At 41.1% G+C, this 24463-nt stretch overlaps 1 protein-coding gene across 17 annotated transcripts in view; it reads left to right on the top strand.

Moving 5' to 3' along the window:
• The first annotated feature begins 1472 nt into the window (after positions 1-1472).
• Positions 1473-24463, top strand: part of EXOC1 (exocyst complex component 1) — a 60585-nt gene continuing 37594 nt past the window's right edge. For 2 of the 17 annotated variants that reach the window (XM_065596875.1, XM_005299118.5), the window contains exons 1-9: positions 1473-1738; positions 10380-10513; positions 12342-12472; positions 16924-17083; positions 19428-19615; positions 21221-21448; positions 21612-21744; positions 21923-22032; positions 23103-23156. In XM_065596875.1, coding sequence (XP_065452947.1) covers positions 10390-10513; positions 12342-12472; positions 16924-17083; positions 19428-19615; positions 21221-21448; positions 21612-21744; positions 21923-22032; positions 23103-23156 — 1128 coding nt within the window. In that variant the 5' untranslated portion in view covers positions 1473-1738; positions 10380-10389. Of the gene's footprint in view, positions 2173-2295; positions 2400-7976; positions 8279-10379; positions 10514-12341; positions 12473-16004; positions 16206-16505; positions 17084-18092; positions 18114-19427; positions 19616-21220; positions 21449-21611; positions 21745-21922; positions 22033-23102; positions 23157-24463 lie in introns of those variants that run through there. The other 15 variants (XM_005299123.5, XM_005299121.5, XM_065596872.1 and 12 more) reach the window with 14 other exon arrangements.

Here is a 24463-nt window from a genome sequence, read left to right as displayed (position 1 = left end):
CAACCCCATGTGATAATCTGCTTTTCCGTTATGTGTAATGTGAACCTTGTGCTCCTTGCCTAGCTGAAACTGGGGTTGTGGGGCTGTAAAGTGATTTGAGATCCTTATGTGAAAGGTGATAGAAGTGCACTATTTACTTTGTGTTTCATGGCAATTTTCAAGTTAAAAACCTATGTCATTCTGTACATTATAAGGATTGTATTAACCCAATTTTCAGATCAACTCTACAGAGAAGTTGTGCAATATGTTTTTCACATGCAACTTACTTAACACTAGTTTATAACAGCACAGGCTAATTAATTTTAAAAGAAGAGTACATCCTGCACTTAAAACTGTGCCAAAAGGTCAGTGGCTGTAGAGCAGTAGAAAAGGATCCAGAGTTGATCAGATACTGCTGTTTTTAACCACTCTGTGTTTAGTTTTACATTTCATCATTTAACAATTGTATTTAAGTTTAGTTGTTCAAACTTTTACCTTGCTTCTGAGGAAAGCTTCATCGAGAGAGAGAGAAGTGATACCCAAGCCCTGTCGTACTCCCAAATTTCACTTACAATACCAGCTTAGCTGGATGTTTTACTTAAGTGACCAGCATAACCTTTCTTAGCTGTCTCCGTCATGAAGCCAGCTGATGATGCACAAACAAACATTATACACTTCAATATGCAATCAACTTTGCTTTTGTTGCATCCTACATTACATCCCTCACTGCTATTTTGTCTGTTTGGTTGAAAACTCTTTGGGGCAGAGATTATCTCCATATTTGCAGGCAAAGCAGCTAGTACACTGATAGTGTTGCATAAAGAACAAGGTTAATAACGACGGGTTAGCTTTTGTGGGCTAAAACCCACTTCATCAGATGCATGGAGTGAAAAACACAGTAAGCAGTATATATATATTACAGCATATGAAAAGATGGGAGTTGCCTTACCAAGTGGGGGGTCAGTGCTAACGAGGCCAATTCAATTGAAGTGGAAGTGGCCTATTCTCAACAGTTGACAAGAAGGGGTGAATATCAACAGAGGGAAAATTACTTTTGTTAATAATATTTCACTTGCCGTTTTGACTCAGAGTTAACCCGCCAGTGAGATGAAGGGGGCAGTTCTCCCTTCTTAGGGTGATGGTGTTGTCAGGCTGCCTGCAGGCTCAGGAGATGGCAGGCACTCCAGTATCACCTGCCAAAGGACTTCTAGTCAACAAAGGGACTAGAAAGTTAATTTTTAAAATGTAAATACTGTAAAAAGCAATGGTGCTGCTGACTGGGGCCTGGCTCAGGACAAATGACCCTGTTGCCCCAGTTTAGTTCCTCCTCCCCACTCAGGACTTCACCCCCTGCCCCACGCTACCTCCCACAGTCCCAGATCAGCTGTGCCTCCCCTCCCCCTTCACTCCACTCTCTGACCAGGTGACCCAACAGGAGCCACGCCCTCTGCCGCCTGCCTGGGCTCCTATTGGCTCGCCCCATCGCCCTCCCCATTCCCTTGCCGAGCGCTGCGAGGACAGTCGTGACCGGGCTGTTGCTCCCGCCCGCCGAGAGGGGTCGCTCTGTCTAGCGAGCGTCCCCGCAGTTGACTGCGGTGTTTCTGGGCCGCCCCAGTCACGTGACAGGAAGAGGAAGCCGCTGCGGTTCACTGTTGCGCGGCAGCGGTGGCTGCGGAGTTAGATGGGCCGGAGGCGGAGCCGCTGCGCCCTAAGGAGGAGACACGCCCCAGCCTTTGCGCCCACCTGCCCGGGCCCCGCGGTAAGGGGGAGTTGGCTCCGGTAACCCCGCTCTGCACAGAGACCGGGCAGCGCCGCCCCCTGCGGCTCTAGGTCCGAGCAGCCCCCGCCCCGTGTGTGGTGCCCGGTCCCAGTCCCGGCGGCGTCGCCGCGCCTGGCTCTCTGGTCCGGAGGGGCGGCCCCGGCGCGCTGTGTAGTGACCCCGCCATGGCTCCCCTCTCCCTGACCGCCAGGCTCCAGGCCCGGCCATCAGCGGCGTTTAGTCCCCCCGCCTCGGGCCGGTACGGCGGTGACAGGCACTGACTCCGGCCGGGCCCCGTGAGCAGAGGCCGGGGCTGCTGTTACAGGTGTCCCCTGGCACTGAACGGGGGTCGAGGGCCGCGGTCCCCGTCGGGCCAGTCTGACAGCGCGCTGCGCGGTCCGCCTCGCACCTTCCACACCAACAAGGAAAAATATGTAAGGAAACGGTGGTAAAAGCCAGCGGGGCCCGGGGGCCGCAGCGTACCTGACGTGGCTTAATGTCTATCTTAAGTGGACTGGATTTACTATTGTCCGTGTTTCTCTGCGTGAATTTCCCAGTTAACGGGAGGCAGGACGTTACTACTCATGTTGCAGTCTCGTGAGAGGACTCGGTCTGCGCTGGGATAGGGCAGAGGCCGCTCCTGCTGCCTGCTCAGTGCCAGGTACAGGACATTCACTATGGGAGTTCAGCATAGGTAGTTGTCATGGTAGGGCATAAGTTAAAAGCCAGGAACAGGCTGTTAATTATACATGTCATACACTCTTCTGCATATATCACAGAAGACATTCCTTGTTCCTGGGAAGGCATTCCAGTTAAATAGGCTATTAGTAACTTTCTCAGGGCAGGGACTGTCTCTTCTATTGTGTGCATACTGTCAGGGCTCAGTAAATAGACTTGCCTGACACTCACTTTGCTTATTGAAGGTTTTCCTTGTAGCTTTCGTTGTTGTGATATCTAAGTGCTTCTCAGGTAAATTAGATCTGTGAAGTGATGTCCTATGTGTCTTCATGTAGTCATCTGCTCTTCCTCTGTTCATCATAGGAGGCTCTCAATGGAAACTGTTCCAGTTATTTTAGGAAGGCTTTATCAGACTCTGGATTGGTCTCAGTTTCAGAGGAATCTTATGAGAGGAGATTAAAAAAACTTGGCTTATTTAATGTAGCAAAATGAAGGCTGAGTGGGGATATGACTGTTCTGTTTAAATATATCCGGGGAGACATAAGGTAGGAGAAGAGCCTTTTAAGCTAAGGGACAATGATGGAGCAAGGACATACAGGTATAAACTGGCCATGAATAAATTTAGTTTGGAAAGTAGAATAAGGTTTCTAACCATCAGAGGAGTGAGGTTCTGGAACAGCCTCCCAATAGGAGTAATGGGGGCAAACAGCCTAACTAGTTTTAAGATGGAGCTTGATAAATTTATGAATGGGAGTATATGATGGGGTTGCCTGTGATAGCAGAGGACTAGATTCCGTGACCTGGGAGGGAGGTCCCTTCCAGTGCTATATTCCTAGCTCCTCTCAAAGCTTGTTACTGAGCCAAAAATGCTTTATCTCCAGTTCTCTCATACTTCATTTTAGGCTTTGTCAGATGCACTGTCTCAAAAGAGCACAGCTGTCTTGTTGGTACATATATGGAGATGAGATCTCTGATGTAGCTGGTCCTCCTGGCCCACTGACTACTTTGAAGATTGGGACCAAGGCCTTGAACTTGTAATAGAAGGTGGACTGTAAAGACTGTGGAAAGATTGGTGCACAGAGTTTATGTGCTTACCATTGGCCAATCTGACTGAAGAGAGAGGCTGCAACATTCTGCACAAGTTGGAGAGTCTGTTACTTCCACTTCTAGCCCCAGATACAGGGCTGGTCTTCACTACCCATCCGGATCGGCGGTAGAAAATAGATCTTCCGGGGATCGATTTATCGCATCTCGTTGGGACGCGATAATCGATCCCTGAATCGACGTGCGTACTCCACCAGCCCAGGTAGGAGTAAGCGCCGTCGATGGGGGAGCTGCGGCGGTCGATTTGCCGCCGTTCTCACAGCAGGGTAAGTCGGATCAGCTATGTCGAATTCAGCTACGCTATTCCCGTAGCTGAATTTGCGTATCTGAAATCGATTCCCCCCCCAATAGTGTAAATGTAGCCACAAAGTGGCATTAATAATTTACTCCTGGGGAAATTCTGCTTCAAAAAATTAAAAATTCTGCATATTTTACTTGTCAAAATAACATAATATAATCATGCTGGTTTCAATTATTTTGGTAATTTATTTAAATTAAAATACAGTGGATGGAGAATGGGAATGGAGAGCATTGGAGGAAATCCCCAAACTTCCTTTGTCTAATAGTAATGTAGCTAGGCTTGACCCTTTATTTCTAGTTATTAGTCAACAAATATATGCAGCCATATGCTCAGTGTTACATCATAGGCAACTGAAGAGCAAGTGAGGGCTGGGGAGTCAAACTCATAATTTATATTGGCTACGGACTATCTCCAGAAAAGTCAGTAGCAAACAGTTCATGGAACATGTTTTGATAGGAAATGTTTTCAGTCCAAAAATTTAGACCAGTTCTAATCACTGAAGTACCATAAGCATTTATAAGCCATACTGTCCTTTAAAATACGACTCCTTTACCCCATTCTGGCAATGTAAAGGAGCCTTGAAACTTTTACACCTGTTTTATACTCCTGGGGGGTTTCACAAAGACAACGGGAACAGTTCACTAAGAACAATTCACTAAGCAGGGAGACTGCTAACATTCTGCTCTGCCTGAGGGGACAGAGACTGCCCCACGCCTACCTCCTCAAAAACAACCCAAAGCCCTGCCCCTCCATGACGAGTGTGCATGAGAGGGACAGTGTGTCTTTCTCTGTCACACACAAGACTGCCCAGCCCCTCTCCCTGGCGATGATTTATGTCTCAACTGGCTTGTCCAGACGCCCAAACTGACCTGCCTGTGCTGCTGGGGAGGGGCACATGACCGCTCTCGAGGCTTCCCTTTGCTTCCCCATCAGAAGTCATTTTTCTGCAGAGAAGTAAAGAAATCTATGGGGGACATGAATTCTGCACACACGCAGCGATGCAGAATTCCCCCAGGAGTAATCATTCTGGAAGTGATAAACTTGTGGATTTTTGTGGTCAAATCCTTGTCCAGAAGGAAAGGCTCCAATTTCTTAGCTTGATGAAGGTGGATTATTTTGCCACTGGGCATCTAGGTCTAGTGAAGAGTCTAGCAGGACTCAAGATTTTGCACCACTTTGAAGTGAAGAAAGCAGGGGCAGGCATCAGGAGAAGGGGAAGATGTCTCAGTTGTTCCTTCAAAGCAGTTCCCCTTTTCTGATCAGTGTTACTTTGGTTTTGCTTGAGTTGAGTTTGTCATCTTTTATTTAGGAGCATGTGTAGGCATCCTTCTGGTAGCATTGGTTGCATCTGAGGAAAATGATGATGTATAGCTGGATTTAATCTGGGTGGTGTTGGCAGTGGAGTCTATAGCATCTCACTAGACATTGATGTGATCTCACATACATATTGAAGGAGGGCTGTTCCTAGGAAGACTCTTTAGGCAAGATGATTATGGAAGAGAAACAGTTGCTGATTGCTACGCTACGTGCCTTTAGAGAGGAATGATGATTATTATTGACATTTATCACTGTAGTGCCTATGAGCCTGAGTCATGGACGAGGACCCCATTGTGCTAGGTGCTGTACAAACACAGTACAAAAAGACAATCCTTGGCCCAAGGAGCTTACAGTCTAAATACAAGACAAGAGACAACATATGAATGCAGACAGATGGAGTACAAGGAGACAGTGTTTGTCAGAGGGTGGGGATGGATGGCAGGAGAGAGATCACTTGATCATTACCTGTTAGTTTCACTCCCTCTGGAACACCTGGCATTGGTCGCTGTCGGTAGACAGGTTAGTGGGCTGGATGGACCTTTGGTCTGACCCAGTATGGCCATTCTTATGTTCTTATGAGACAATATTGGTCATAAGCTATAGTTACAGCACACAAGCACCCTGTAGTCAAAGGTTGTTCGTTTTTTGTTTTGTTTTTTTGTAGGCATCACAGCAAGGGAGAGTTCTGAGGAGGGATTTGAAGGAGGATAATGGGGTAGCTTTTTGAATGTTTATGGTGAGCTCTTCCCAAGCACGAGGGGGAGTTATGCGAGAAAGCACAAAGGTGCTTTTATGAAAACTTAACAAGTGAGTTATGGAGGCTGGCATCATGGGCCAATTGGAGGTGAGCATTGATAGCAAATGAAGGACAGGGTAGGATTGATTGTGAAGGGGATTGAAAGTACAAATGTGCTGTTTGTTTGATATGCTAGAGGAGGGGGAGCCAGGGGAGGGATGTAAAGAGAGGTAACATTGTCTACATTGCGGTGCTGCATTGTCTTCTTTAGGTCTGTTGGGTTAACCACATTTTATAGTGAACTGCATCAAAAATTACAGAGAGGTCAAGTAGAATGAATATCCTATCTTTACTCGGCTGTCTACACTGGCTTCCCATAGAATACTGAGTCAGGTTCCAGGCACTCAATCTTCAAGGCATTTAATGGTCTGGACCTAGCATATCTAAAAGATTGCCTAAAATTCTGAATTGAAGAAAGTGGTTCACAACTCCTCTTCTCAGGCACAATAGATAAAGTTTTTCAAATTCTCTCTAAATGCAGGAATTTGTTTTTAGGTGTTTCACAAAGTATCTGATGGGATATTTTATTCTTGAAGGGGAACTCACAATCTTGCAGTACCATGAAGATATCCAGTATTTAATTGACCTCGATCAACATCACATAATATTAAGGTTCACTGCATAAATGTGGTAACTGAGTGCAGGCTGAATTTTAGAGTGAAGGCAGTGGCTGGGACTATAATGAAGATTACTTTCATCTTGGCATTAGGCACCAACTTAAACTCTTGCTGAGGTCCAAAAGCAACATCCTGTTTGATATGAGATCTTAGAATCTCAGGATTGGAAGGGACCTCAGGAAGTCATCTAGTCCAACCCCCTGCTCAAAGCAGGACCAATCCCCAGACAGATTTTTATCCCGGTTCCCTAAATGGCCCCCTCAAGGATTGAACTCACAACCCTGGGGTTAGCAGGCCAATGCTCAAACCACTGAGCTGTTTGTTTGGACCTGTTCAAAGACTCTGAGCTATTTGAAAGAATATCTATCTATTTCTGGATCATTTGAATTCTGGGTCAAAGCCCATAAGCACTGGAAGTAAAAATACTGTTTTTCTTTTAATACACTGCTCAATTGTCTAGTGGCATCACCAACAAAAGCAATATGCTGTTCTCATTGAACATTCAACAATAAAAGCTATTAGTATTTGTGTGTGGTTTAAAAAAAAAGAAATTAATGAAAAGCAAACTTGTTTGCAGCAGTAAGATGTTTAACAGTACAGAATGACACTCTCTCTCTCTCTCTCTCATTCATATATATATATATATAGAGAGAGAGAGAGAGAGAGAGTCATTCTGTACTGTTAAACATCTTACTGCTGCAAACAAGTTTGCTTTTCATTAATTTCTTTTTATATGTATATATAAAGAAAGAAAAGTTATCATAATTCTTCTCCTACTCACCCATATGCTCCCTGTCACATTACCATGAAGACAGACAAAAGTGAGTCGAACCATTAAAAGTTGTTTCAAATCGGTATATCTGGTTTCTCTAGTCACTGGGAAACTAGTGTCGTTTCAAGTAACAGAGGGGTAGCCGTGTTAGTCTGAATCTGTAAAAAGCAACAGAGGGTCCTGTGGCACCTTTAAGACTAACAGAAGTTAGTCTTAAAGGTGCCATAGGACCCTCTGTTGCTTTTTAGTGTCCTTTCCTAATTCAGGAGAATTAGACAGCAAATAAAATGTCTGCTCTTTGAGTAGGTATCTGTGTGGATCCTAATCTAAGTGTGCATGCACCTCATGTGCGCAACATTGGAATTTTTGAAAAGGGGTATGAGCCAGGCCTGCACTATTTATGCCCTCATGCCCCATCATCCAAGGGCATAGAGGGCAGAGTGGCTGAAACCTTCCCTCAGTTCCATGTATCACCTGTGGCAGCAAGATGGAACAAGCAGTAACCACCCCACTACCCCTTAGCAGAATTCTCTCTTCTAGTTAGCTAGTGTTAATTACCAACAACTTCCCTTTTTAATTTTATTTTATTCCCCCCTCTCCTCCCCAAAAAAGATATTTTTAAAAATCTATTTTTGCCTCATTCTTTCTGCCAGTACTTCAAGCCTAAACTGGGATATTCAAAGCCCTTGGACTTCAAACTATGCCCATGCTGAACAAACTCGGTCTGCTTACATGCTGCCATAGCTGCCGCTGTTTTTGTCTTGGTGAGAGCCCGGTGTCACACCACTGCTCGGTGTGCCGTTCTCTTTGGACCAGGAGAAGAAAATCCAGTGATACTCGATTGAAGTTGTACCTTTTCGAACAATCGATAAAACAAACATAATTCCTTAAAGGGAATTGACGATCTACAAAAACATTGATCACAGATGCATCAGGAACAGGTTGGGGCACACAGGTGGGCCACTTTTAGATACAATGAATTTGGTCCCAAAAGGACATGAATAAATATATAAATCATCTACAATTATGAGCAATCAGACTTGCATAGCATTCCTACCAATTCCAAAGAATTTCACCATGCAGGGTTTCAGACTATGTAATACATTATAGATGTGTTAAAAATCAAGGTGTTGCCTATTGATCACTTCTTTGCCAGGAGGCAATCGAATTATGAATCTGGTACTGACAAAATGGGATAATCCTTAGCTGCTCTGCATCTTCCAGGTGTCAGCAACTATCTAGCAATCTGTTACCAACCACATGTGGTCTCTGAAGAGCTCCACCATCATATCAATATTTCACCAGTGGGGGAATCCCATTATATGCCTGTTTGCCACAGAAGAGAATATGCACTGTCTAAGCTTATCGAAGGGAGACATGAGCCCAGGATCCTTCTTTGTACCATGGCATCAAGGTTTTGTTTGGATTTCTGCTCTTTGCCCTGAAACCCAGGCCGGTATGGCAAATCAGAGAGGATGCAGCCATGCTGATTCTGATAGCTCCATATTGGTTAAGATAATTCTGGTTACCAGTTCTCCTTAGGATGTCTATTTAGCCTCTAATAGCACCTCCAGACTAGTATCTCAGACCCAAGGTCAGATACTTCACACAGAACCAAAATTGTTACATCTGACAGACTGGATGTTGGCTGGTTGAATGATACTGACAGTTTGCTACAAATTCAAGAAATCCTACTGCAAAGCAGGAAGCTCTCAGTGAGGAAAACTTATTCCTCTAAATAGAAAAGATTTTTCAGTTTGGGCAGCTCAGTGCAACCGTGACCCGTTGAAGGTCTCTATATCTATAATCCTTGATTATATTTTGCATTTAATTCCATTAAGGTATACCTTGCAGTGAATTTGGCATGCCCACCCCACGCATAGCTGATTCAGACAAAGTCAGTTTTCTCTCTATTGTATCCAGATTTTTAAAGGGGTTACTTTATTTTCCTTACAAACTCATGGAGCCCCTCTTTGAACCTCTCTCTCAATTCTCTACTTGACTTTATTCTCAGGATGGCCTCTTTGTTGCTATTACATCAGCTAGAAGGCTCAGCAAACTAACAAACTGTCATCACTAACCCTCACCCAATTATCCACAGAGATAAGGTGGTGTTGAGACCTCATCCCAAATCTGACACAATTTTAGGAATAATCTATTAATCTCTCTTTCTTTCCAAAATCTCATTCTTCTCCACGGGAAAAAACAACTCTCCACACCTTGGAAGTTTCAAGAGCCTTGTTATGTTTTGATAGAACAAAGCCCTTTAGACAGACTTTTTGCTGCCATAAGTAGCATTTCAAAGGGGCAGGCTATTTTTTCCAAGAGAATACCTAAATGGATTACCCGGTGTATTTTAATCATGTGTTTGTAGGAAGAGGTGTAGCAGCAATCAAAGAACAGAGGCTGCCTCCTCTGCATGCTTTAGAAATATTCCCCATATCTGAGATCAGCAAGACTGCTCTGTGGAGTAATCCCCTTTTGTTAAATCCTATGCCCTTGACCTGGCTGTAAGATCAGATCCCATATATGGCAGGGGTATATTTACAATCACTGTTTAGTAGTAGTTAGGAATCTTCAATCCCACCTTTCAAATGGGGACACTGTTTATTACTTTCATGATAAATACTTGAAGAAGAGAGAATGGTTACTGACCTTTAATAATGGCTACAGTTCTTTGAGATCTTTTCATTCATATGGATCTAATGAGTCATCCTCCATCCCCACTTTTTTGGCACCCCTTTTACCTGGGATTCTGAATTAGTGAGGGAACTGAGAGACAGTTGAGGCAGCTCTGCCTTTATGCCCTTGGTAGGTGGGAGTACAAGGACATGCACAGTGCAGACAGGGCTCAATGGGCAGCACTGTTCAAAGATTCTGATATATGCATGAGGTGCTTGCATACATAGAGGGGATCCACGTAGATGACAACCTCTTGAACCACAGTTACTATCAAGAAAATACCGGTAACTGTTTTTTCGGTATTTAACCAGTTCATAAATGTGCTTGAACATTATATTGTACTCAGCATGACTTTTTTTAAACCTGTTTTTCAGCTGAGATAAAATGACTGCAATCAAGCATGCCTTACAGAGAGATATTTTCACTCCAAATGATGAACGTTTATTGAGCATTGTGAATGTGTGCAAAGCAGGCAAAAAGAAGAGAAACTGCTTTTTGTGTGCCACAGGTATGTATGTTGATTGAGAGACACAGCAAAGTATTTCTTTTCATTGTCTTTGAGTATTTTTCACTTTAAATATAACTCTTCATTTTACTATACTTAATTTCTTTAAGTGGCAACTGTTTTTCATGTCTCAGCCTGTTCCTTTCCTGTATAGAGAACATGTACTTCCATTTATTATAAATGGATGGAATCAGTTATGGTATAGAGTGAAAATAAATTACTCATGTTTTCCTAACAAAAAAAGCTTTACTATTAAAGCCATGCTGGACCCTGCTCCAGGTATGCTCATAGAAGGAAGGCTTGTCAAGCCAGCCAGTGACCTGAGGATTTAGGGTTTAATTCCCCACTGCGGTTTAGAGACAGGTAAGAATAACATTACTGACTGGGAATTATTTAAGTGAAGCATAGCTGTTTAAGCTCAACACCTTAAATAATGTTGGTTACTTTCAAAGGGAAGGGAAAGAGGCTGGGGTGTACTGATTAGAAGCTGGGGCAGGTAGCTCTGGGGAAATGTGAGTGCTATCTTTTTGTGCTTTGTACTTTTGGTCCTTTTGTTTCTGAGTTTAGTTGCAGGCTTTCCAAGCAGTAGAGGCTTTTGGCAAATTAGTGTTAATTTGGCCTAACTCAGAACCCTTGCAAACAAAAAACCCCCATTTTACCTCTCTTCCTCCATAATAACCCTAACCAGAGAGGGCAATTTTATATTCAAACCTGATTCTCCAGTGATTGATTTATTTATTAACTCTGTGCTCCACCCCAATCATGCAATAATGTAACTGTGGATATTGATTGGGCTACAGCAGGGTAGGCAACCTATGGCACGTGTGCCAAAGCCAGCATGCGACCTGATTTTCAGTGGCACTCACACTGCCTGGGTCCTGGCCACTGATCCGGGGGACTCTATATTTTAATTTAATTTTAAATGAAGCTTCTTAAACATTTTAAAAACCTTTTCCCCCCTGTACAATAAGCAGGAGGCTCCCGGGAGCAGCTCCAAGGCAGAGGGCAGGAGCAGCACATGGCAGTGGGGGGAGGGACAGCTGAACTGCCGGCAATTGGTAGCCTACTGGGCAGCTGCCGCACAGGGAACCTAGGAGAGAGGGGAGCTGATTTGGGGCTGCTGGTCCTCCCTGGTTCCAAATCCCCACCAGCTAGCTGCAACGGGCTGCTCTTCCTGCAAGCAGTGGACAAATCAGGCAGCTGCCAAACAATGTCATAAGGGAGCATTGCACAACTTTAAATGTGCATGTTTCCTAACTGATCAGCAACGAAACAACATTAACCGGGGAGACTTTAAGTGGGGAGTTACTGTATCAATGTTGTAAGCTCTTTAGGGCAGGGACTATCTTTTTGATCTGTGTTTGTAGAGCACATAATGCAATGAGGTCCTGGTCCATAACTGGGGCTCGTAGGTGCTATGATCATACAAATGAATAATAACAATAATATATTATATCAAGCCCATATTTTGTGGGGAGTTTAATTAGGTTGTGTCAGTCGTTGGTTCTGTTTTACATTATAGCTGCTGCTTTGCTCTTTAAACTCATCACTTCATTTTAGGGCTACTATAAAAAAACAAATGAGGAAAAAATGCCTACATAGCACTGTAGCTGATTTTAGAAGTTATGCAGTGATACATATCTGTGTCTGAGATAAAAAATGAAGCCTGTGTCTGGAGGGATCCCTTTACAACAGATAGAAACTTTAAGCTCACTATCTGAAGGGGAAAATCTGTTCAGAATCATAGATTCAAATGTAGATGAGAAGTTGACATTACTACTGGTTTAAAATAGCCCCTGCTCATTGCTGAAAGTAATTCTGTACTTCACAGTGACAACAGAACGTCCAGTGCAAGTAAATGTGGTCAAGGTGAAGAAATCCGATAAGGGAGATTTCTACAAAAGACAGACAGCGTGGGCACTTCGAGATCTTGCTGTTGTTGATGCCAAAGATGCTGTTAAAGTATGTATTTATTCATGTTTGTGTGACCTATGTTTACAATGTGTCTCCCTAACTGTATAGAAACTTTAAAAGTTTTTCATTCAGAGCTCTGTCGAGTCCAAGTTCACTTCTTAATTGTGAGCTACGCAAAGTTTAGATTCTAACATCACATGAGGGTTGGAAGCTGGGACGGCTGCCATCTGTCTATTTTGCTTGTACCCTAATCTGGCTTGCCCAAGGTTGTATCTGAACTCCAGTGAGGGGGAGCTAAGCCTGAGGAGCCAGCAGAGTATTCTCAATATCTATCAGTAGTATTCTCAGTATCTATTCTACATAGTCTGTCAGAGGCATCTCAGATAGGTAGAGCTTGACTTGTTTGCAAGAACTTGTAAGAGAACTACTACTTTTCCCCCCAATTTGAGTACTGTATAAAATCTTTATCCAGATTCAGGTCCCCTTGAAATGGACTGCCTTTGTAGAATGAAAGCATTACTGCTGATTTATAATTCATGCTAGGTTTTAAGTAATGCTTGTACCAGAAGGCACTTTGAAACCATGGTGATGAGCAATATATAAGAACCTAGATAGAGCTGTCTAAAACAAATAGTGTACATGGTAATGGGATACATTTTTATAAGCCATCCACAAGAAATGAGAACATTGACCCATCTATTGAAAAGTATATGACCCCGAGATATTTTGCCTCTTCATAAATCCTAGATTGTGCATGCCCAAAACAGTAACTTGGTTTTGGCCTGAAATTCATCTCTGTTCTGTAGAAGGTAACTTTTCATTCTTTCTATTAAGTATTTCATACCTCAGAACTTGTAACTGGAGATGGGAGTGGTGGAGACAAAACATGGCAAGTATATGCTAGAGCACTACATCAGCACAGCTGCACCGCTGTAGTGCATCTGGTGAAGATGCACTATGCTGACGGGAGAACGCTCTTCCATTGGCATAATTACTCCACCTCTGCAAGAGGCGGAAGCTATGACGGTGGGAGAATGTCTCCTGCCAACATAGTGCCGGTGTGGACAGCGCTTAAGTCAATGTAACTTACATCGCTCAGGGAGGTGTCTTTTTCACACCCCTTCGTGACGTAAATTACATCGACTTAAGTGGTCATGTAGACCAGCCCACACATTACTCATTCTTTCTTCCCTTTAATGTTCTGCCTATTGGTATTATATATGAATAATCCAAAAAGTTATTTAGATTTACTGGCTTGTAGAAGATTTCCGTCAAGAGTAGGATGAATACACTTAACTTTATTACTCCTGTAATATATGTTTAACACATGTGTTGGTTGTAACTTTTAAGAAAAGTACAATTAAAAAGAAAATCTAAATTTAATTTAGGGAAATAACTTCCTTATGGGTCAGAGTTCCCCTAAAACTATTGTTTCTATCAAGGCTTTTCTTTCAGAGCCGTTTACTCAGTGGAACCTAATATGTCTCTGATGTATGTGTTTTCTCTACGTATGTCATACTTTATAAGCTATTTATAAATAGCTTATAAAAACTATTAAAAAAAATTATGGTTGCAAAGTCAAGCACCCAAAAGTTAAGGAAAGCCAGAATTAACATTGCCTGTGCACCTTTAATTCAGCTCCCTTGTGGGAATGCATTATAATAATACTTCTAATTACAGGATCACACACTATTTTTTTTCCACAGGACCCTTGCCTTTCACATTGCACATCATCTGTAATGCACAACACCCATAAAATTGTGTGTGTACACACATTTTTTATAATGCATCATTAGTCATCACACTTAGCAGCTCATACTGATGAGGCAACTGAGATTCTTTTACAGTGCTTTGTGAAGCACTATAAATGAAGATTTCATTTCCCATCATGTCCAGTTTCATGTGCCAATTGCTTGTAGGAGAAACATTAGCAGCAATACAAGTAATATGTTGTGGTAAATGCTAGTCTAATTTGCACAGAATGTATAGCATTAAAAGGATATGAAACTTTCACTGGAGGAAAGGTGGGTATTCTAAATTCCTTAGCCTGATTTAAACTCCATAGTCTATGGTCAGTGCAGTTGATGCTGGATATACAAGTGGCTAATGAAAGGAAGCTTTTAATCAAGTTTAATCAAGGCTTCACCTCAGTCTCTGGAAAAATCATGGAGCAGGTCCTCAAGGAATCAATTTTGAAGCACTTAGAGGAGAGGAAAGTGATCAGGAACAGTCAGCATGGATTCACCAAGGGCAAGTCATGCCTGACTAACCTAATTGCCTTCTATGATGAGATAACTAGCTCTGTGGGTGAGGGGAAAGCAGTGGACATGTCATTCCTTGACTTTAGCAAAGCTTTTGATACAGTCTCCCACAGTAGAGACTTAAAGAAGTATGGGCTAGATGAATGGACTATAAGGTGGATAGAAAGCTGGCTAGATCATCGGGCTCAATGGGTAGTGATCAATGGCTCCATGTCTAGTTGGCAGTCGATATCAAGCGGAGTGCCCCAAGGGTTGGTCCGTGGTAAGGTTTTGTTCAATATCTTCAATAATGATCTGGAGGATGGTGTGGATTGCCCCCTCAGCAAGTTTCCAGATGACACTAAACTGGGAGGAGTGGTAGGTACGCTGGAGGGTAGGGATAGGATACAGAGGGACCTAGACAAATTAGAGGATTGGGCCAAAAGAAATCTGATGAGGTTCAACAAGAACAAGTGCAGAGTCCTGCACTTAGGACAGGAGAATCCCATGCACTGCTACAGACTAGGTACCGACTGGCTAGGCAGCAGTTCTGCAGAAAAGGACCTAGGGGTTACAGTGGACGAGAAGCAGGATATGAGTCAACAGTGTGCCCTTCTTGCCAATTTGGGGCTGTATAAGTAGGAGCATTTCCAGCAGATCGAGGGACGTGATCATTCCCCTCTATTCGGCATTGGTGAGGCCTCATGTGGAGTACTGTGTCCAGTTTTGGGCCCCACACTACAAGAAAGATGTGGAAAAATTGGAAAGAGTCCAGTGGAGGGCAACAAAAATGATTAGGGGGCTGGAGCACATGATTTATGAGGAGAGGCTGAGGGAACTGGGATTATTTAGTCTGCAGAAGAGAAGAATGGGGGGAGGGGATTAGATAGCTGCTTTCAACTACCTGAAAGGGGATTCCAAAGAGGATGGATCTAGACTGTTCTCGGTGGTAGCAGATGACAGAACAAGGAGCAATGGTCTCAAGTTGCAATGGTGGAGTTTTAGGTTGGATATTAGGAAAAACTTTTTCACTCGGAGGGTGGTGAAGCACTGGACCTAGGGAGGTGGTGGAATCTCCTTCCTGAGAGGTTTTTAAGGTCAGGCTTGACAAAGCCCTGACTGGGATGATTTAGTTGGGGATTGGTCCTGCTTTGAACAGGGGGGTGGACTAGTTGACCTCCTGAGGTTCCTTCCAACCCTGATATTCTATGATTCTAAGGCAGTGTTCTCATTGGTGGGTGCAACAAGATAAATGTAATAATAAAATTGAAATTGTTTACTTTCTGTAAGTGACTTATTACATGGAAAAGTAAAACCCCAGTTTGCAATTTTTTTTATAGATGCAGCTGATTGTTTCTCTATCCACCAGTACTCAAATCCTACAGTGATGGGTGCAACTACAAATCTCTAAAATGCAGAAAATTGTTCCATAGTTCTGCTCAAGATGCAGTAACGGATGCGTTCCGATTGTATTGGGGCAAGGATCAACTGTATGCTTTCCTGCTGGTTCCATTGCTGCTTCTGGTGGTCAGAAAGATAAGGCCTTGGCTACACTTACCGGCAAGTTCGACGGCTGGAAATCGAACTTCTGGGTTCGACTTATCGCGTCTAGTCTGGACGCGATAAGTCGAACCCGGAAGTGCTCGCCGTCGACTGCGGTACTCCAGCTCGCCGAGAGGAGTACCGCGGAGTCGACGGGGGAGCCTGCCTGCCGAGTGTGGACCAAGGTAAGTTTGAACTAATTCGAAATAAGGTACTTCGAACTTCAGCTACGTTATTCACGTAGCTGAAGTTGCGTACCTTAGTTCGAATTAGGGGGGGTAGTGTAGACCAAGCCTAAGACAGACAAGGCCTAGGTCATTTTGATTGCACCACCTTGGGCAGATAGTACTAGTAAATGAATCTCCAAGATCTGTCACAGGAGTCTTCATATCTTATGAGAATGTCACCAGATCTAGTTCAAGAAAATGGTTTTGTTCTTCATGCCAATCTGTAATCTCTTTACCTGAAGGTCTGAATTATGCTTTCCACCCACACAGTCTGTTTTGGAATATTTACCTGAAGTCTCTGAGCCTCTCCTTGATCAAAGTACACTTGAATGCCTGCTATCTCAGCACACCACACAAGGTTGACAGCTGTAAAGCTTCCATCTGTCCTACCATCAGACCACTTTTTTTAAAAACTAGAAACTGTCATTCCACTATTCAGAGAACGAGTTGTAACTGATGAGCCTGATGAGTTTTCTCTTGTCTTTTGCAGGAAAATCCGGAATTTGACTTGCATTTCGACAAAGTGTACAAATGGGTTGCCAGCAGCACAGCAGAAAAGAACACTTTCATTTCATGTATCTGGAAACTGAACCAGAGATATCTTAGAAAGAAAATTGACTTCGTAAATGTTAGTGCCCAGCTTTTGGAAGGTAACGTTCAATAATGGTGGTGGTTTTTTTTTTTTTTTTTTTTTAACAAACCTTTTTTTTTTTAAACTTGGTAAAAGATATTCACTAAAGTGTATAAAAAGCAAATGCAAGGTCTGGTTTTGGAAAACTAATTAATTCAATTAATGGTCTTAAGAACTATATCTATCCAAATTTACCACCCTATTGGTAAAGATACTTGTTCATTTGAAGCTATGTTTTGGGGGAAAGCAGGTTCACTATTCTAACAAATAGAACAAGACATTTTCTACAAATGAAACAGTCTGTATGCTGGAGATACAGAATAATTAGTGAATATTAAAATATTCACTAACTCCCTAACACAATAAAGCTAATGTGTAAGGGTCTATATAGTAAGTCTAAGAAGAGGAGAACTCTGTTCATTCTGGCATTTAACTTCCCTTTGGGCAGTTGTATAAATCTTACTATGTTATACAAATGTGTGTAAACTTCATTTTTTGCATTTGTTTAGGATTATTCCAGGATAATCTGATACTCTTTTTTATATAAATCTTGGAATGCCTTTGTAGGATTTAATTGCATGTAATGACTAATCAATTGTCTTTGAGCAGTCTTTGATGTATCAGACTAACAGGAATAAACTTATTTTGTATCATAATAACATGAGTAAAACTGTAAAAGGCTAAATCATTTAGATGACTAGAATCTAGTATAAATTGCAGTGAAATGACACTTCATAGATTGATTTAATCAGAAATGGCAGAAGTCATATGCTAGTATTAAACAATTAAAATGACTTGTGTAGATACACTTGAATTCAAGTAATTAGACTCAAGGGGTATTTACAGGTGAAAAACTCCTTGAGAACCTACTTTTTTAATGTTGAACTCAAATTTTTCAAAACCTTGTGATGTTGTAACATTCAGCCTTGTTGCCATTTAAAAAAACACACACACAATGTTCATACTCTGCCTAGCTAATATTCTTTGCTTCCTTTCCTCTGCTTTTTTCACACCTTTTTATTCTCCAGAACTACCTAAAGTTGCAGAAGGTGCGTAACACCTTTTCCTTTATTCTTTTGTGTAATGATTTTTTTTGTAATTAAGTTGTTTTGTTCTCTTGAAATAATTCATTGAATATCTTTTCAAATTGCTAGAGAAAGCAAGTTCCAGGTGTGTGATAGAAGGTGTATGGGACTACATTAATGTATTTTATGTTTTTTTAATCACTCTCTTCAAACTGTTTTCATAAGCTTACTATTGTGACAGCAAAAGAACACTGAAACCTGTGGCAGATTTCAGCTAATATTTGTCTGGATTTTTTTTAATCAGTGTCTTAAGGTGTAATCCTCATTTCCTTCATTGTTTCCTGTTCCTGTGGAAAATTTCTGTTGAACATCAACTTCACTTTTACTCAGTGAATTCAGTTTCTATTTATAGAACAATTTTTTCTTCTATGAATTACTCTTAGCTTATTTTAGAGGCAGAGAGAAAGATTTACAAAAATGAGTGCCTAAGGTTGGGCTCCTAAATGCTAAATAAGTGGCTTGATTTTGGGTGGTGGGAGGGCAGCTGTCTTGGTGGGCTCCACTGGATTTTACTTAGTGAGCTCTGAGATGTGTTGGGGGGAATTGTTTACATCTACCTGTGAACTGAACCTTGACACTTAATGGCTGGTAAAGGCCAGTATGGGAGGTTTGAGACCTATTATTCATGATTGTGAAAGTAGGATGTGGCCCTGCCAAAGAAACAATCCCTTGACATTAACTATCTTGCCAATTACTACCCTTTATCTAACTTTCCATCGTGGGTAACAGTGAGTCCCCTTGCTTCTTGAACTCATAAGTGGCCTCCAATTTGTTTTAGTATTAAGGTGGAGATATCATCTGTACTTGGTGAGCTTCTTCTAGCAGTCTACATAGGTAAAAGCCTGGCTGCATCTGCTAACTATATATGAGCAGTCTTCAGTAGCAGTGACCATGAGGCTTTCTTGACTTGCTTGTGGAATTGGGTAGGAATGAATTGGGAATCCCTTGTGATGTGTTACTGAAATTCTCCAAACTTTCTTTGGTGTGAAGAACTAAACTTTGGCTCTTATCCCTAAAACCCTACAAAAGATTTTGAAGTAAATATAGGGCTTAGCCCGCATGCATGCTTGTTTGTTTTTATATTGTATTGTTTTTGTATTGTGTGTGTTTCCTTTCCTCTATTTGATGTGGCCTTGTCTTTTAGTCTAGTCTAATCTATTTTTGTTTAAAGGAGGTTGAATTATCTATCTCCCTTTAAAATGGTAGCACTTTTTCCTGTTTTTTTATTACAAAAATGAATTCATTGTGGGCTTTCTTTCCCCACCTTCCCCTCATAAGAATCTGTTCCAAGTGGAGAAAATCAGAGTGTAGCAGGAGGAGATGAAGAAGCTGTGGATGAGTATCAAGAGTTAAATGCAAGAGAGGAACAGGACATTGAAATAATGATGGAAGGCTGTGAATATGCCATTTCTAATGCTGAAGCCTTTGCAGAAAAGTTATCTAGAGAGCTGCAGGTGTTAGATGGGGTAAGGATTTTTTTTTAATTATACAATGAATTAGCATACCTTGTGAAACTCAGTGCATTTTTGCACATATGACAGTATAATTTAACTAGTAGCTGAAAGTTCAAGCTATTGCACAGGTGTAATTCATAAAAATGTGGTGTTTTTTTGTTTGTTTTTTAAATAGGCCAAAAATGGCTAAGAACTTAAATCGTATGGTACCAGACCACGAATCCCAGTGATAATTGAACCTGTTTATATTCTAAACAAAAAGAGCTCTTAACAATGCTTGTAGCTGCTTCCATCTCATCATGTTGATTCAACAGACATTCTTGGCTTCAGAGTGACACACAGAGACACAATCCTGAAATCTTATTATATAGACTTCTGCTTTATGCCTTTGTTACATTTTATATTTGTCTGAACGCGTACAGTGCATTCTAAAGTAGAGGCTAAAGAAAGAGTATCATGCATATTACAGTTAACTGGATATATATATTGCTATCTTTGTGCAGAAGAATTGCATGTTCACTAGTACCTATATTAAAGAACTTTAAAGCCATTTCCAGGCCTTCTGAAATGAGCTGAATGGACTTCAGGTGAAGGATTGAGAAGGAAAAGGAAGGCATTCTAGAAGACGTTTTCGTCTCCCAAAAAACAAATGAAGGAAAAGTGAGATCCATAAATATATGTTTAGTAAACCAACTATGAAATATGTAAATAGACTAATAAAAAGATAAGCAAATTGTGATAAGAGTTTTCTCTGTAAAATGAGAACACTATAAAATAAATTGAGACAATAACAGAGGTGTTACCTTTTAAAAGAATATTCCGCTCACCTTAGGATAGGGTGACAAGCAGTGTCAACTAGGAGATTTGGATTAATGCCACAGTATTGCAGAATTGGACTGACTGATCTTTGACAGTAACTTATTTAAAAAACAACAACAAACTGCCAGTGCTTTGTCACATAGTGAACTTAATGAAAGTGGGGCTGACTCAGTGATTCCAATATTTTTGCAGAACAGACAGCTTTTAACTAGTTAAACTATATTTTTGCCTTAAGCTTGAAAGTTGTTTTTTCCTGGATGGGTTTGATTTATGTAGAAACACGGTTGAATTGCCAATTAAACAGTTTTCCTAACTCCAGCTTTCCGTAGGGCAAAATCATAAAATATTCATCACAGGGACCAAAGTGTTAAAATTATTCTGTGACTACAGCCTTTGCATGCTGACTAATATTAGAATACTGTGAAAATTAGAGCAAAACTTTATTCTTACTGATTTTTTTTATAAGAAGAGGATTCCACACTCTGCCATGGCCTAAGGCACCTACTCTGTGGTCATAGGTTTCAGAGTGGTAGCCGTGTTAGTCTGTATCAGCAAAAAGAACAAGTACTTGTGGCACCTTAGAGACTAGCTAATTTATTTGGGCATAAGTTTTCGTGGGCTAAAACCCACTTAAAATCTTAATACTTTAACATAATTGAAATTGGAGAAAGTCAGAACAACCTAACATTTTGGCAGGTACAGTATTTGATAGTCATGAGAGTGCCATTTTAAAAAAATGTATAAAATTGTTATTCACAATCAGGCTATAAAGTGATTAACTAACTATTTGCCCTGCAGGCAAACATCCAGTCAATCATGGCCTCTGAGAAACAAGTGAACATCCTGATGACGCTGCTGGATGAAGCTCTGAAGGAAGTGGATCAAATTGAGCTGAAGCTGAGCAGTTACGAGGAAATGCTACAGAGTGTAAAAGAGCAAATGGATCAGATCTCAGAAAGCAACCACCTAATTCATCTCAGCAACACGAATAATGTGAAGCTGCTGTCAGAGATAGAATTCCTAGTTGTAAGCATGTTAATTGTGGCCTGAAATCTGAGATCTTTTGTATCGAGAAGTAACTATTTTTAGAAGTGTCTTATAATATCAGTCTTCTTCCAATAGAATAGCATGAAACTAAACTTTGAGCCAGTGCTTTGCTTATATACTGTACTTGTATGTTATCTTTTAGAATCATATGGATTTGGCAAAAGGTCACATAAAGGCCCTCCAGGAGGGGGATCTGGCATCTTCTCGAGGCATTGAAGCCTGCACTAATGCAGCTGATGCCCTTTTGCAGTGTATGAATGTAGCTCTTCGACCAGGTAAAGCTTTTATTAAATAAAATAAGGGAAAAAGTAACACTCTCATTGTTACAGTAGTACCTCTCCTTTCAGTTTTTTAGATTGTTTTTCCACACATAGGGAATCTTGCCCTGTAGCTTCTTCCACTCCTAACAAAAAAACATACAAGTCTTAAAATATTTTCTGTTGTGATTTTTAGGACATGATATGCTTTATGCAGTCAAACAGCAACAGCAGCGGTTCAGTGACCTACGTGAACAATTTGCACGAAGACTTGCCAGTCATCTGAACAATGTGTTCGTTCAGCAGGTAATTTATGGTACTTCGCTTCTTTAATCCATATGTTTGCAGCTAGATGGCCTTTTTGAAAGCTTTGAAAACAAACCATCATAAAGTTTGATGTGATTAACTGAAATCCAACCACATTTTCTGATCCACATAATAACTTACCTGACTTTGACACATTTATTTACAATAGTCTAATAAGTATGTATAACACTCAATTCAAGTAGAGAGATTTCTAATGGTCTCTAACAACTAGATGCCACGGAAATAACCGTCTATACGTTTTTGCACAAAATGATCTATATTAAGTTTGACATGTACCTTAAGGTTCAGGTTTGTGATATAACCATAGTAATTTATTTTAGCCTTAAAGTTCGATAGCTAAAACAACAAAGAGCAATAGTCAGTGAGAGCCAGACTGAATATTAAAAGGTGGACCCTTCCCTACCACAGAAGGGCCCATCTCCACTACAGATATAATTGCATCAAGGAAACTGTATTATGATTGTTCGCAAATCTATGGTTATGCTGCTGTTCCAGTTCATGTAGCTTGGTTACAAAACATGGCTGAATTTCAGTCTCTGCAACAAATTGTAATTATGATATTAGCATGGATTTGGACATAAGGTAAATAGGCTGCCTGATGTGATTGTATTTGTAGTAGGGATGAGTCCTACACAATTTAGTAGGACTTTGATCTAGATATTTCTTGTAGTGGAGCAAGTGGCATACTCCCAGTTCTGTAGTTGAATTATTCTAAAATTATAAGTGAAGTAACTTTTTTAAATCTTACAATATGGGTGGAGGAGACTTGAATTGAGGACTTGTAGAAGGTGTTGGATTAAAGTGTTTATAGGGCTAGTTCCAAGCAGAGGAGACTAAAAATCTCTTGCTTTTGCAATTCTGCAGGGGGGTTTTGTATGGACTTTGCAGCAAGTAGAATTGTCTTGATGTGGTTTTGATCCTTGTTTTAAATGATTTAGAATTCATATTGTGCTGAGATTGTTTCCTGTGTGGGGTTGTGTGGTTTTTTTTAGCACCTTTCAATTTTCAACACTTTTTTTTTATTATTCCTGTATTTTATCTCCAATTAGTTTGCTCAGACCCTTCTTCAGCTCTATAACAGGTCCTACTATCTTTCGGTTTCTGTGAGTACATCAGGTTTGATTCAAGCTTCTCTAATTTTATTTTGTTTTTAAAAGCTTGCTAAATCTAACTAGCAGTTGCAACTTTGGCTTCCTAAATCGGAAACTTGCCTTTACTGGTTGCAGAGTATAAGGGCTCCTCCTCCAATGTTCGTATCAGCACTCAAGCTTTGTGTGTCTGTTAGTGGACAGACAACATTCACATGGCCTCTGAAGCATAACTAGGGCGGTGAAGTGACAAGTTGCATGAAGAAAACTTTTATTACGTTTGCCAAAAAATGAAAAGGTTTGTGCATAACCAATATAAACAGCACCAAACAAAAAAAGCAGGCTGAGATGCTAACTAATAGTTCTTCTAGGTATTGCAGAAAATGAAGAATTTTTCCAAATAGAGGAATGCAGGATAATCTCACGAGCACATGGCATTGCGTTTGGCAGTGCAGGTCCTCCCTGTAATGGCAAGTATTTCTCTACTCTGTAAAAGAATACTTGCTGGATCTGCTTAGAATTGTCATTGTTAGCTTTTGCTCTTTCTAAATTTTTTTACCCTCCCTTACATTTAAAAAAAACCCAAATCTGTGGCACCCTACTTCTTCATCTATCAGTGTGTCTAAATGAACAGGTAGGACTTGAACACCATTGTCTCTATGTAAATGGTTCTCATTAGTGAAGCTGGAAAGTTGGATTTGCTGGGCAGTGCAGTAAGAGGATGGTTGTGCATTTAAGTGCAGATTTATTGAGAACTTGCTTTTATAATTTTATGCTCCTGATGATGCTTTTTTATAAAAGTTTAGAGAGAGTTAGCTGTTCTTACTACAATGTAATACACCACTACCCCGATATAACGCGCCCCGATATAACATGAATTTGGATATAACGTGGTAAAGCAGCGCTCCGGGGGGGCGGGGCTGTGCACTCCGGCGGATCAAAGCAAGTTCGATATAACGCGGTTTCACCTATAACGCAGTAAGATTTTTTGGCTCCCGAGGACAGCGTTATATCGGGGTAGAGGTGTATATTGGTTGCATTCATCTGATATATCACTTAGCTAAACCATACTGTTGTTCATACTGGAGGAAACTTCAGAGGGAGGATATATAAAAAACAGTAAACTTACTCAGCCAGTCATCTTCTGTGTTACCTTTGCAAAGATTTCTAATCTTTGTGCCTGGATAAGTGCTGACACCAGTCCAGTTTCTTCTTTTGCTTAATCCTTCAGTGAAGACATTGTGAGGGTGCAAACTCAAAATCTGATGTCTCATTCAGCAGAATTGAGTAATTTCACTACAGGTTCAAGTAGGAAAAGCTGA

This window comes from Chrysemys picta, chromosome 5 (assembly GCF_011386835.1).
Source record: "Chrysemys picta bellii isolate R12L10 chromosome 5, ASM1138683v2, whole genome shotgun sequence".
Taxonomy (NCBI): Eukaryota; Metazoa; Chordata; order Testudines; family Emydidae; genus Chrysemys; species Chrysemys picta.
Note: the sequence above shows the minus strand (reverse complement) of the source record. Positions and strands in the feature narration are given on the sequence as shown.